The sequence below is a fragment of the Pyrus communis genome, chromosome 6 (assembly GCF_963583255.1).
Source record: "Pyrus communis chromosome 6, drPyrComm1.1, whole genome shotgun sequence".
Taxonomy (NCBI): domain Eukaryota; kingdom Viridiplantae; phylum Streptophyta; class Magnoliopsida; order Rosales; family Rosaceae; genus Pyrus; species Pyrus communis.
This window is the reverse complement of record NC_084808.1, coordinates 2,848,480-2,863,886: the sequence shown is the minus strand read 5'-3', so window position 1 is coordinate 2,863,886 and position 15,407 is coordinate 2,848,480. Positions and strand designations below refer to the sequence as shown.

At 41.1% G+C, this 15,407-nt stretch overlaps 1 protein-coding gene across 1 annotated transcript; it reads left to right on the top strand.

The window, feature by feature from the left end:
* The first annotated feature begins 7,123 nt into the window (after window positions 1-7,123).
* Window positions 7,124-7,982, top strand: LOC137738027 (uncharacterized). Its single transcript, XM_068477629.1, has one exon. It carries the CDS (start codon window positions 7,398-7,400, stop codon window positions 7,758-7,760), a length of 363 nt encoding a protein of 120 aa, XP_068333730.1. The 5' UTR covers window positions 7,124-7,397; the 3' UTR covers window positions 7,761-7,982.
* Window positions 7,983-15,407: the final 7,425 nt, after the last annotated feature.

The window sequence follows — 15,407 nt, the reverse complement described above, 5'->3', positions numbered from 1 at the left end:
TTATATACTCTATTCCTCCCCGTCTCCAATATTTTTTTTTTTTTTTTGAAAGACTACAAATTTCTTTCAACTGAGAAAATTCACTACTCGATCGCATATCAAGAATATAATGCCCAAGATGATCGTGAAGTGCCAAGAGTTGACAAGTAGAAAATTCATTTGGATAAAATTGAGCAAAATGAATTAGCTTTTGTTCATCAAAACCCGAGAATGAAACATTTAGGTTTGCTACAACATGCGGGTCTGCTATTTTTTAAGTTGTTGCTTGTCTTTTTTTTTTTTTTTTTTTTTAAATGAAGTCACCTGTTCCAAAACGACGTCGTTTTTAGAAAAGATAACAAGAAGGGAAACTCCTCTTTGAGATATTTTATCAAGCAGTTGGAGGTCATGTATCAAGACAACTCCAACCTTCAAACGGGCAACATACAAGTCATCCATGGAGATCCACTGAAGTTCGAAGGATCAACTGACCCCTTGCACCTTCATGCATCTGACCTTGCAAGCAACCCAAGCTTTTAATGTGAGAATGATTAAAAATAAGGCTTGGAGTTATGTGGTGGAAGCAAAGCCTAGAAATGTTTATGAGATGCCTAATGATGATGATGATGATGATGATGATGAGCCATAAGAAGAAGAAGAGGCGCATGGGGGTATTCAACCCAACCAAAATGGTGACGAAGATGATGAAATTGTGGGATAAGCTCTCATTGTGATTGTGTTTTTTTGTTTGAAAATTTAGTTGTGGAAGTGATGTGAGTATAATTTGTTCAATGTCTATGACAAATGTTATGAGTTAACAAAGGCATGCAAATTGTTTCTTTATCATAGAATACTATATTAAGTTATACAACTTTTTGCTCAACAATTTTATTTTTATTTTTTAGGTCCAATCTTATCCATATGTATTCTAAGTTATATGATCCATTTACTGTAGAATATTAAATTAAGTATCAAACTTATCTCGAGAATATTCCAACGACACATGTGACCAATGGTATTTAATTCCAACAAGACCATATGTCCTTAAAAATTTATTCTGGCAAAGAAAAAATTTTGTTGAAAAAAATATGATTATTTACAATAACAACTAATCACCCTCAAAAATATAAAAGCATTACCAAGAGGACCTTTTTCCCTCAAAAATATAAAAGCATTACCTAGAGGACTTTTTTTTCCCCTCAAAATAGTAAATTAATTTCGTCAACATGACTAAACCCTTGAAAATAATCATTCTATTGCCGATAAGAGTTTTATTTGTCATTAATACAACTAGCGCCAAGTCTTCCCGCCAAACAAAAGTGCATTTCTGATGAAACTTGAGAGTTTTTTCGAGGATATTATGTGTGTGACATCCCACATCGCCCAGGGGAGTGATCCTTATATATATATATTCTCATCTCTACCAAGCACGAGGCCTTTTGGGAGCTCACTGGCTTCGGGTTCCATCGGAACTTCGAAGTTAAGCGAGAAGGGGGCTAGAGCAACTTCCCAGTGGGTCACCCATCATGGGATTGCTCTAGCCCCCTTCTCGCTTAACTTCGAAGTTCCGATGGAACCCGAAGCCAGTGAGCTCCCAAAAGGCCTCGTGCTTGGTAGAGATGAGAATATATATTTAAGGATCACTCCCCTGGGCGATGTGGGATGTCACAATCCACCCCCCTTACGGGCCCGATGATAGGAGCATATTCATGCTACTTAAATGGCTAGTTCTCGTGCATTTACGTTATGTTTCTTTAGTTATTTTAGTCCTTTATGCTTCTTTTGTGTGTTTTCAGGTTCTAAGGGCTTAGGGAGCAAGAAAGTGCATTTTGAGGCTATTTGGAGCATTTTTGGGCATGGATTGGATAGCTTAATCATGGAGCAAAGAAGATGGACGAAATTGAAGCCTTGCATGCTCTTTAGGACATAAAACAAAGAGCCTAGCCCAATCAAACAATCCTTTGAGCCATGCAAAACCCCTAGCCCAATCAAACAATCCATCAATTCACATGCAAAACCACCATTCACACACATGCACCCAAACACTTCCTTGTTGCCCTGCCTTTCCCTTCCACTTTCCAACCTTTCCAAATGCAATTTCATCAACACATGCATTATTTATTCACTCTTCATCATTGCACTCATCACCAAAGAACTCCCCACCATTGTCGTGCATTCCCCCTAATTCCATCCATCCTCCACACCTTTCCAACCTAGCCACATCCTTTAATCATCCCCTCTTTAAGTTATGATTTTATTTCCTAACCCTACATGCATTATTTATTAACTCTTCATCATGCATCCACATTTTAAATCATCAAAAACTTCACCCTTTGCCGTGGCCTTCATTCCCATTTCAGCATTCACATGTTTTTCCAACTCATCCACAAGCCTTTGCCGTGGCCTTCATTCCTAGCATTTCCAGCTTTTCCCTTTACATTTCACATGCATTCACACACACTTCACACAAACAACATTCACATGCAAACACATGCTTTCCCAACAAACAAAACAGCCAACACATGCACCAAAACAAGCATTGTCGTGGGTTCCCTTGCACTTTCCAGCATTCCCCTTGTGCAATTCCAGCTTTCCACCCACTTTCCTAGCTGTTTTTCACATGCATTGCAGCCACATTCTCACCCTTTCTCTCCCTATAAAAACCACACACACTTCATTCAATTGGAACCATTCATTCACACTTCCATTTCAGAAATTCATCCATTGTACATACCACAAACACTTCCCACATTGCCGTGAGTTTCTCCCTTATAATCCAAACACCACTCCTCATCCATTTCCATCACTCCCCAAACCATTCACACCATCAAACTATCCTTAGACCTTGTGCTACAATAAAGAGGAAGAGAAGAGGGCCTAAACGTTCATACAATTCAAGTTTGAGTTGTTGGAATGTTTAGGTGTTTCTTTGATTTCAATGTTTAAATTCAATTCTCTTTGTTTTGTATGTTTGAGGAATGGAAGAAAAGAGTGCTTAAACGTTCATACAATTCAAGTTTGAGTTGTTGGAATGTTTAGGTGTTTCTTTGATTTCAATGTTATGAAGAACTAAACCCCCCCTTAGCTAGGGGGTGATTCGAAATATATGTTTATACTTGCATTTTGATTTGATTACTTCTAATTATGTTTCATAAGTTGTGAATTCAATTTGTTTAACTGTTTTATTGATAACCTATTTATGTATGTTTATTGAGAGTGCACGCTTAATTTTCATGCATGAATATGACGCTAGAATATAAGTGAGTTTCATCTAATAGTTATGAACTTATATTCACAAGTAGTGGAGGTTGCTTATAAACAATCGCGTTAAATAAATTCTTGGCATAAGTTTCATGCAATCATAGTAACGAATGCCTCGTCAACACTTATAGTTTTCAAAGAACTTAATGATTCTTGCTTGTATCTCTATTATGCAATTCATGTAGGGAACTTGTGGGGAATGCTTTGGGTTGTCGTATGCAATCATCCAATTCATTAACTTAAGGAAAACTTGACGGTTAATTTAAGCGGACCTAATTAACCCGGGGTGTTGAGAATTCATGGTTTATTGAAATGCAATTGGAAATCGTTTTATTATGCAAGTGTAACATATGTGGAGATGAACCCCTTAGCTAGCATTCATTCATTTCAATTCCATTCATTCTATTTCAATTTCATATTTACATTCTGTCTAGTTTATTAACTTGTTTATGTTTTCATGTTTAATTTAACTTGTTGTTCAATTATGTTAGACATGTGAAACTAATTTCTTTTTAGTTAGAGGCGAATTTGAAGCCATGGACACATGTTGGTTATGATTTGATTTACTCCAGTTATGAATTCATGAACTTTAGATGTGGGTTACTTTTCTGTTTTGATTAAGAACTTGTTTATGTATGTGGGTTGAGGGTCGACACTTAATTTGCATGCCTAAACTTGATGCTAGGATATAAGGGAATTTCACCTAATCGTTATGAACTTATATTCATGAGTAGTAAAAATCGCTAGTCACGATTGTGTTTAGTAAACCCTAGGCCGGATTAACATGCGTATTCCATAGTTATGAATGCCTAGTCGATGTTTATGATTTCCGTTGAACTTAATGATCTTTGTTGAATGTCTCTATCATGCGTATTCCATGTTAGGGACTTTGATTAGGAATAATTTGGTTGTAATGCGTATCCCATTCAATCCAATGAATCTAGGGAAATCTGAAGGTTAATTTTAGCGTACCTAATTAACTTGGAGCATTGTCATTCATCGTTTGTTGAAGTCATAACTGGGAGTCAAATTATATGCTTATGTTCATGTGTGGATAAGGAATCCTCTAACTAGTTTTTCATCATTCTATTCCATCAATTTCGTTTGTACAATCTGTTTTGTTTCCAAGTTTCTATTTTAGTTTAATTTCATCCAAAACACTTCCCCCATTTATTTTAAAGTGTTAGATTAGTTAGAAATACATTTAGTTTCTGTCTATAAGTGTTTTGATTCATTTTGTTTCCCAAATTCGTCCAAAGTACTCAAGGTGCTCAAAACTGCCCAGAAAGTGTTTTTAAGGCAGTTTCGAGTGCTTTGGGTACTGTTTGAGTCTTTTGGTTTGTTTTAATGTTTTAAAGTTTAGTTTTGCAATATTTGAGTCTAGTATAGTATTTTATTTTGTGTTTTTACGTTTTTGAGTCAAATCCAAGTGATTAACAATCCCTCCTAATCCCCGGTCCAGAACGATCCCTACTTATACATATACTACAATTTGACGAAAATAGGGTTTAATTTGTGTGCGTATAAATCTCGCATCACCCGACGTCCTCGTCGGCACACCACGACCAGGGTTAGGCTCTGATACCAAATTGACACATCCCCGCCCGGGGTGGATCACTTCCCGGGCCCGCTCCACCACCGTAGCACGATATTGTCCGTTTTGGGCTTACCATTCCCTCACGGTTTTGTTTTTGGGAACTCACGAGCAACTTCCCAGTGGGTCACCCATCATGGGATTGCTCTAGCCCCCTTCTCGCTTAACTTCGGAGTTCCTACGGAACCCGAAGCCAGTGAGCTCCCAAAAGGCCTCGTGCTAGGTAGGGATGGGAATATACATTTAAGGATCGCTCCCCTGGGCGATGTGGGATGCCACAATCCACCCCCCTTAGGGGCCCGACGTCTTCGTCGGCACACCACGACCAGGGTTAGGCTCTAATACCAATTTGTCACATCCCGGCCCGGGGTGGATCACTTCCCGGGCTCGCTCCACCACCGTAGCACGATATTGTCCGCTTTGGGCTTACCATTCCCTCACGGTTTTGTTTTTGGGAACTCACTGGCTTCGGGTTCCGTAGGAACTCCGAAGTTAAGCGAGAAGGGGGCTAGAGCAATCCCATGATGGGTGACCCACTGGGAAGTTGCTCGTGAGTTCCCAAAGACAAAACCGTGAGGGAATGGTAAGCCCAAAGCGGACAATATCGTGCTACGGTGGTGGAGCGGGCCCGGGAAGTGATCCACCCCGGGTCGGGATGTGACAATTGGTATTAGAGCCTAACCCTGGTCGCGTGTGTGCCGACGAGGACGTCGGGCCCCTAAGGGGGGTGGATTGTGACATCCCACATCGTCCAGGGGTGTGATCCTTATATGTATATTCCCATCCCTGCCTAGCACGAGGCCTTTTGGGAGCTCACTGGCTTCGGGTTCCGTAGGAACTCCGAAGTTAAGCGAGAAGGGGGCTAGAGCAATCCCATGATGGGTGACCCACTGGGAAGTTGCTCGTGAGTTCCCAAAAAAACAAAACCGTGAGGGAATGGTAAGCCCAAAGCGGACAATATCGTGCTACGGTGGTGGAGCGGGCCCGGGAAGTGATCCGCCCCGGGCCGGGATGTGACATCCCACATCGCCCAGGGGAGTGATCCTTATATGTATATTCCCATCCTTACCTAGCACGAGGCCTTTTGGGAGCTCACTGGCTTCGGGTTCCGTAGGAACTCCGAAGTTAAGCGAGAAGGGGGCTAGAGCAATCCCATGATGGGTGACCCACTGGGAAGTTGCTCGTGAGTTCCCAAAAACAAAACCGTGAGGGAATGGTAAGCCCAAAGCGGACAATATCGTGCTACGGTGGTGGAGCGGGCCCGGGAAGTGGTCCCGCCCGGGCCGGGATGTGACAATGTGCGTAGGTAATAAAATTTTGTTTCGTGCCATGTTACCGACAACCCATATTTTATATATGGTAGCAAAAATGTGCTTTTTACGATGGTTTTTTGGGGCCCTCGAAAAACCTTCATCGGTAATGACTACTTATTTTGTAGTGGACGCGAGATTGAACGGTCTTAGCAGTGTTTTGATTTTTGAGGGAGGGGGATCCCGCTAAGACCGTCTAGCGAGCCGCTTAGTTGAGGCGAGTGAAGTCCAATCCCATTAAAGCTAGTTCCTTTGGATAACAAACATAGACTATGCTAATTTTTAATCCAGTCTGATCCAGTGAAACCTAGTGAAGCAAACAAGCACACCTTAAGCTCTTGGCTCTCTTCTTCACAACTCAAGAGTCTCTTATTCACCATGTAAGAAGCTGGGTGGTCAATTTTTTAATATTCATTTGAAGATCAATTGAACAAAAAAGCACTCAAATCTAAAATTCTTTAGCCATTCAAATGTATTAAATAAATGAATTGTTCATCATGAATATGTTACTTAAAACTCACCTTGTCTTTTTCTTTATACATATGAATAATTGTTTAAAGGGTTGAGTATTATTTGTTCATTAGGAGAGTAATGCATGCACATTTTGATCGTGGCAGTTCATGACTCACAAATTTCTGATAATGTTGAGTATTAATTTGTTCATTAGGAGAGTATTGCATGCGCATTTTGATCGTGGCAATTCATGAATCACAAATTTCTGATAATGTTGATTATTAATTTGTTCTTTAGGAGAGTATTGCATGCACATTTTGATCGTGGCAATTCATGAATCACAAATTTCTGATAGTATAAATTTTTAGGTACGTTACGTGGGAGCCAGTCGTACTCCACTACCAATAGTAGGCCACCCCGCACTATGGTAAGTGCGTCTGTGTGATTTGAGTAAGTCGGCAAGCTAATAACGCAACCTACATCAACTCGTGTTACAACAAAACTGAACAACATCCACTCAAGCTCATCCACCTTTCGATCCACCAACTTTGTTCAATCACAATTCCCAAACACAACAAACGCCTAGGTAGCATGCATTATCATTCAATTCTTTATATCATCCCATTCACACGCCAGTCCCAAAAATTCCTATATAAATAGCTCATCGTGTGTCCCTCTCGATCATATTCATAACAACCCAAACATTCTCGCTCTTTCTTAAGTTTGTTTCCTTAAATCGTTCACAGCTATTTTTTATCCTTTGGCTAGTTGAGCTACTTGAAGTACGTAGTACATTGACAATGGGTAAGTTCAGTTTTAGTTTCAAGTCTTTTGCCCTAATCGCTTTGCTTGTTTCAAGTGCCTTTGTTATGTCCGAAAGCCGCGTGGCAAGAAAAGACCTGGGGATAGACCTCGGTGGGATTGGACTTGGTGTGGGTGCTGGGGTAGGTGTCGGGCTGGGTGGGAGTGGAGCAGGCTCCGGTGCTGGAGCGGGTTCGGGGTCTGGGGGTGGGTCTAGCTCTAGCTCAAGCTCAAGCTCAAGTTCATCGTCTTCTTCAAGATCCAGCGGGTCGGGCGGAGCAGGGTCTGAAGCAGGTTCATCTGCTGGGTCTTATGCTGGCTCTAGGGCTGGGTCTGGGTCAGGAAACCGAGGACGAGGCTAAGACGTCCTCCCATGCATGCAGGAAATTGTCACCTTGCTATTAGTTTTGGTTATTGAACAAAATTATGTGTAAAAAATATGAATAAATAATTGGCTATGGAAGAATTAAACTTAAATAGATGGTTGGTCCCTGCTCAATGTTTCTCTGTAATATGATATGTACTTTCTTTGAGTGCTTGTCAATAAAAGAATTGCCTGGTAGTAAATTAATCTTAGTTTCAAATTAGGTGCCTTTTATTTACGTATATGGCTTCCATTTGGCATGACCTCAATTCGGAACTATCTCTATCATCTTCAGTTCTCGTCACGTTTGCATGGTTTGAACTACTTTACCATCAATTATTACAAGCAGGGTAAGGATATGCACATTAAATTTTTAAGAGTAATGTTAGGAGATTAAATGTATAGACAAAATTTAGCAAATTAAATGACATAGAAGTTGACTTAAGCGTTGATAAACGTGTTCATTCCTTATTGGTAACATATCATTTGGTTTGCAAATTTTGTTTACAAATTTAGTCTCTCTTGCATTATCCAATTTTTAAACCAAATTTTGTAAACTAAATAATGTGGTTGTTGATGATTGGATTATTATATAAATGTTGATCAACAAACTTATTATCTATTTGTGATATTTTTTATTTACAAATTTAGTTTAAATGTAGAATATGTTAAATTAAAGGCAATATGCCATTATATATTGTTATTTGGACAGTCTTTCTTTCTTTTAACTGCCGATTGCTGAATGCATGATAGACGGGACGGTTTGGGATTGTCTTGCCAATTGTCTCTTTGTCAGCCTAAACTTTCGAACTCCGTTTGTGATAATAGAATCCATTTCCCACAGTAATGAACTCATGTTTAAATCAGTAATTTAGAGAGACTAAATTTGTAGACTATATATATTTGTAAACTAAATAATGTAGAAGTTGATGATTGAATTATTAGGAAAAAAAAAAAAAAAAAAACATTGATAAACGTGCTCATTTTCTATTGGTGACACATCATTTAGTTTACAAATTTAGTCTCCTTAGCATTACTCTGTTTAAATTAATGGTAAAGCAAGTGCTCGGAATTCCGAGTTTCTAGCCTTAAAAGTTCAACAATATTCTTCCGTAACGGAGTGAGTATTAATATATTTTTAATGGTAAATTTAATATCATTGGACAACATAATACAGATATGGCATTGCCTTAAACAAGTGAGTTCACGTAAGATTTTGTGTGGTGGTACTAGGCCTGGCAAACTGTGACAGCCCGTTCCGAAATTTTCGAACCGTAAGGGTGAAATGATGATTTTGCCCCTAGTGTGATCTTTTGTTGTGTGGTTGTTTTTGGATTGTTGTTGGCAGGTTGTGGACCACTCACACACTCTCCCACACCCCCCTCACTTTTTCCCTGCCCTGCACCCTTGTCCCGAGTTCCCTCTCTCCCCCATTTCCTATTCCATTTGTACGGACACACCTAGAAACCCTCCAAATCTTCACAGATCGAGGAAACAAAGTATATATTCTTGCTCGTGAGGTCTGTAGAAGTTCAACCATACCCATTTCAGGTAAGGATACCTTCGTTTTCACGTCAAACTCGGGATACCCCGATTTTGTCACTGTTCATGCACACGTTAATTCTTGTGTTTTTGGGAATTTCAAGCTTGTAGGAAGCTTGGTGAGGTCCTTAGGAGGCTCGGGGTGGTTCGTTTGAAGGTTTTGGACGTCGGGATCGTGAGTTACAAGGTTGGCCGGAGTTGGTGGTGTTTTCCGGGCAAGATTTCGTGTGTTTTAGCACTTGAAAGTGGTATGGATTTGTTCCTCTCATTGTAAGCTTCATTTTGGTACCAATTTTGTGAAATTTGATTGAAAAACGAAGAAGTTACAAAGTTTTGAAATTTTCACGATTTTTCAACGCCGGCGACGGCGCCGGAGCCTCGCCGGAGAAGACGACGAAATATTTCGTCCGTTTGGATGGAATATTCCTAACGGCGTTAATGGAATCCGTTAAAGTTAACGAAATATTCGTGACGGCGTTAACTGACGCCATCAGTGTGCCAGGCATATGCCTGCGCGTGGCCGGCGCGGGCGGCGGTGGAAAATTTTTCTAAAAATATGGGGATTTTCCTGAGGTTGAGTAGATCACGTTGGTGTATTCATACACCCCATTTGAGCATTGTATGAGAAGTTATTTCATAATATTGGTTATGTGTTTTAAAATTAACGTTTCAATAGTTGTTTCGCATATAGGTGAGACCTATCCCGAGGACGAGCGCGGTCGCTCGAGGCAAGGGGGTTACGACCCTTCTACATATCAGTGAGTGGGCTTTTGGTTTTCCGTATATACCTATATACTTATGTTTTCCCAGAAATTTATTTGAAACATTATACATTTATATGCCATGCCTATAGTTTGCCATTTATTTACGCGTATGAGTCGCATATGTTTATATATGTTTAGTGCTGCGAACGCACAGGTAAGTGCCAGGTGAGTCATGATTTACGTTTACGTTCAGTAGTGATTTGAGATGCATAGAGAGCTCATAACCTACACCCCCGGTGTTAGTGCTCCCGCCCAGAGTTGGGCACAGTCCTTCACGTGATGTTCACCTCCCGCACCACACGCTCATCTTAGATCCAAGTTAGGTGCACAGTCCTGTCGTACAGACCACTTTAGGTGGTTCCGACTCGTAGGTGACCCGCGATTATTCGGATGGCATGCTGATGCAGGAGGGTAGGATGTTTGTGCCTAATAATTTGGATTTAAAGAAAGCAATTCTTGATGAAGCACATATCTCGGCTTATGCTATGCATCCAAGAGCTACTAAAATGTATCATACCATTCGACCATTTTATTATTGGCCGGGTATGAAGAGGGAGATAGCTGAGTATGTGAGTAGGTGTGCTGTTTGTCAGCAAGTTAAGGCGGAAAATAAGAAGCCGTTTGGGCTGTTGCAGCCGCTTCCCGTTCCAAAGTGGAAATGGGAAAATATTACTATGGATTTTGTGTACAAGCTTCCGCGTACACGTAATGGTTTTGACGGCATTTGGGTGATTGTTGATCGGCTTACTAAGTCAGCACATTTCATTCCAGTAAGGGAGAAGTATTCTTTGGGCCGATTTGCTGAGTTGTTCATCTCGAAGATCGTGAAGTACCATGGTGTCCCTGTGAGTATTGTCTCGGATCGTGATCCAAGATTTACATCTAAATTTTGGGTGGCGTTTCAGGAAGCTTTGGGTACGCGACTACTTTATAGTACGGCGTACCATCCTCAGACGGATGGACAGTCAGAGAGAACCATTCAGACTTTGGAGGATATGTTGCGAGCTTCGGTGTTACAGTTCGGTGATGCTTGGCACAAGCGGTTGGATTTAATGGAATTTGCCTACAACAACAGCTTTCATTCGAGTATCGGCATGGCACCCTTTGAGGCATTGTATGGTAGATCTTGTCGCACACCGTTGTGTTGGCCAGAGGTCGGAGAAAGAGTTTTGGTGGGCCCAGAGATTGTTGAGGAGACTACTCAAAATGTTCAGGTAATTAAGTCTAACCTGAAAGCAACCCAGGATAGGCAGAAGAGTTTAGCGGATCGGCATGCTACTGACAGAGTGTATGAGGTTGGTGATTGGGTATTTCTGAAGCTTTCACCATGGAGAGGCGTTGTACGGTTTGGAAAGAAAGGTAAGTTGAGTCCCAGGTATATTGGACCGTACATGGTCACTGAGCGAGTTGGCAAGGTAGCTTACAGGCTGGAGTTGCCTCCGGAGTTGGCTAGAGTACATAACGTTTTTCACGTGTCCATGTTTCGACATTATGTTGCTGATCCGTCTCATGTGATACCTCATCAACCCTTGGAAATCAATCCGGATTTGACTTATGATGAGGAACCAGTGACGATTCTAGATTGGAAGGAAAAGGTTCTGAGGAACAAGACAGTGAATTTGGTAAAAGTTTTGTGGAGGAATCATTCCGTGGAGGAAGCTACTTGGGAGACTAAAGATCGGATGAGAGATTTATATCCTCGGTTGTTCTTTGATCGCTAGGGGTTGTTTTGAATTTCGAATGAAATTCTTATAAGGTGGGTAAGTTGTGACAACCCGTTCCGGAATTTTCGAACCGTAAGGGTGAAATGACGATTTTGCCCCTAGTGTGATCTTTTGTTGTGTGGTTGTTTTTGGATTGTTGTTGGCAGGTTGTGGACCACTCACACACTCTCCCACACCCCCTCACTTTTTCCCTGCCCTGCACCCTTGTCCCGAGTTCCCTCTTTCCCTCATTTCCTATTCCATTTGTACGGACACACCTAGAAACCCTCCAAATCTTCACAGATCGAGGAAACAAAGTATATATTCTTGCTCGTGAGGTCCGTAAAAGGTCAACCATACCCATTTCAGGTAAGGATACCTTCGTTTTCACGTCGAACTCGGGATACCCCGATTTTGTCACTGTTCATGCACACATTAATTCTTGTGTTTTTGGGAATTTCAAGTAGGAAGCTTGGTGAGGTCCTTAGGAAGCTCGGGGTGGTTCGTTTGAAGGTTTTAGACATCGGGATCGTGAGTTACAAGGTTGGCCGGAGTTGGTGGTGTTTTCCCGGCGAGATTCCGTGTGGTTTAGCACTTGAAAGTGGTATGGATTTGTTCCTCTCATTGTAAGCTTCATTTTGGTACCAATTTTGTGAAATTTGGTTGAAAAATGAAGAAGTTACAAAGTTTTGAAATTTTCATGATTTTCCGACACCGGTGACAACGCCGGAGCCTCGTCGGAGAAGACGACGGAATATTTTGTCAGTTTGGATGGAATATTCCTAACGGCGTTAACGGAATCCGTTAAAGCTAACGGAATATTCCTGACGGCTTTAACTTACGCCGTAAGTGTGCCAGGCACGTGCCTGCACGTGGCCGGCGCGTGGGGGCGCATGCGGCGATGGAAAATTTTTCTAAAAATATGGGGATGTTCCTGAGGTTGAGTAGATCACGTTGGTGTATTCATACACCCCATTTGAGCATTGTATGAGAAGTTATTTCATAAGGTTGGTTATGTGTTTTAAAATTAACGTTTATATAGTTGTTTCGCATATAGGTGAGACTTATCCCGAGAACGAGCACGGTCACTCGAGGCAAGGGGGTTACGACCCTTCTACATACCAGTGAGTGGGCTTTTGGTTTTCCGTATGTACCTATATACTTATGTTTTCCTAGAAATTTATTTGAAACATTATACGTTTATATGCCATGCCTATAGTTTGCCATTTATTTACGCATTATGAGTCGCATATGTTTATATATGTTTAGTGCTGCGGACGCACAGGTAAGTGTCAGGTGAGTCATGATTTACGTTTACGTTCAGTAGTGATTTGAGATGCATAGAGAGCTCATAACCTGCACCCCCGGTGTTAGTGCTCCCGCCCAGAGTTGGGCACAGTCCTTCACGTGATGTTCACCTCCCGCACCACACGTTCATCTTGGATCCAGGTTAGGTGCACAGTCCTGTCGTACATACCACTTTAGGTGGTTCCGACTTGTAGGTGACCCGCGATTATTCGCCCAGCCTTCACGTGGTCGTAGCACTTGAGCGTACTTATATTACACCCAGGCTTGTCGTACATACCACTTTAGGTGGTTCCCACTCATGTGCAGGTATAGTTAGTGAGATGGATATTTGAACTCTAAATTCAGCCGTACAGGTCACGTTAGGTGACTCCGGCTGAATGATTGCATGGCATTGATTTGACATCCTGAGCACTTGCATTTTTCTTCGAGGTTTTTGACATGGCATATTTCGGAGCATGATTTATATATATGTATATTCTATTTTTCTGGGAAGTATACAGGTTTTACGGCGAGGGGTTAGAATCTTGTTTATGAAATGGTTTTTGAAAAGCTTTGTTTTTGCCCACTCACACCTTTTGTTTTGCGCCCCTCCAGGTTCTAGTTGGCTAGCACTTTTGGTGGCTTCCCTGAGGACTTCCCCGGCATATCTGACAGATTATTACCAGTGTAGGACCACCTTCGGGTGTGCTTTTGTAGTATCGTTTTGTCCCGGACTGCATTAGGTCTTCGTGCTCTAAACTTTGTTTTCACACTTACGTTTGCACATGTATATTATTCCTTTGTGTAAAGCTGGATTTTAATTATTCGTCCACATTGTGCACATGGTTACGTCACTTCCACGTGACGGCCAACATGCCCTGATCTCGATCGGGGTGTGTCACAAACGGGTTGTGTTTGCCTGTTTCGTGTCCTTTTTGTGTAACACCTGTTATCTTAACGGGTCGTGTTATGTTACACCTGTTATCTTAACGAGTCCTTAACATGGTGGGTCACTTTACCAGCAGGTAAAATGACCCGACCCGTTATGACCCGTGAAGAAAAATATTTTTTTCCCTTAAATTTGCACATACCACATTGCCACATAATTATATTACTTCAAAATATAAAAAAACATTTTTCTTTAGGTACTACATCTACAATCCAAAATAAAAGCCAAATAAAAAAGCAGCAATACACTAATAGTCTACAACAAAATATCAAATGTGCAAGGATATGCAAAATGAAGGAGTTTTTCTTTTCAAGGTTGTGAAGCCTTTCTTAAAAGTTAAAACGTTGCCGATGAAACTCAAAGCTTGCATGTTATTCCTTTTACAAAATTCTTCAATTTTCATGGATCATCATGGGGAAATTGTTTTAGAACTTTGGCTTGATCTATTGCCTTCAAGAGTTATGTTGATGATGTTTTCAGTAAGGTTTTCTACATCAGAACTCTCTTCCGCATAATTTAAGCATAGAAAAATCAAACATTATAAACCATTCAAATTAAGAGAAGTTTACCAAAATAATTATGAAAAGAAATAAACAATAGTATTATACCATATAAAAATATATTACCACATTTTCTAAATTTTCTAAATTTAATTTAATATATATATATATATATATATATATATCACATCCCGGCCCGGGCCCCCACCACATTCCGGGCTCGACTCCACCATAACATGATATTGTCCGATTTGGACCCCTACCACACCCTCACAGTTTTGTTTCTGGGAACTCACACGAGAACTTTCCAGTGGGTCACCCATCATGGGATTGCTCTCGCGCGCTACTCACTTAACTTCAGAGTTCCGATGAACTCTGAAGCCAGTGAGTTCTCAAAAGGCCTCGTGTTAGGTAGAGATAGGAATATAATATAAGGCTTATAGGATCCATTCCCCTGGACGATGTAGGATGTTACAATCTACCCCCCTTAGGGGCCCGACATCCTCGTTGGCACACATCCGGCCAGGGATTGGCTCTGATACCAAATTGTCACATCCCGGCCCGGGCCTCCACCACATCCCGGGCTCAACTCCACCATAACACGATATTGTCCATTTTGGGCCCCTACCACACCCTCACGGTTTTGTTTCTGGGAATTCAAACAAGAAATTCCCATTGGGTCACGCATCAAAGGATTGCTTTCGTGTGCTACTTACTTAACTTCGGAGTTCCAATGAACTCCAAAGCCAGTGAGCTCCCAAAAGGTCTCGTGTTAGGAAGAGATGGGAATATACAAATAAGGCTTACAGGATCCACTCCCCTGGGCGATGTGGGATGTTACATATATATATATATATATATATATTATATGATTACATAAATAATTATTATTGTGACATC

Coding starts and splice junctions, on each gene's coding strand:
- LOC137738027 (XM_068477629.1), top strand. CDS start 7,398: ATGGGTAAGTTCAGTTTTAGTTTCAAGTCTTTTGCCCTAATCGCTTTG.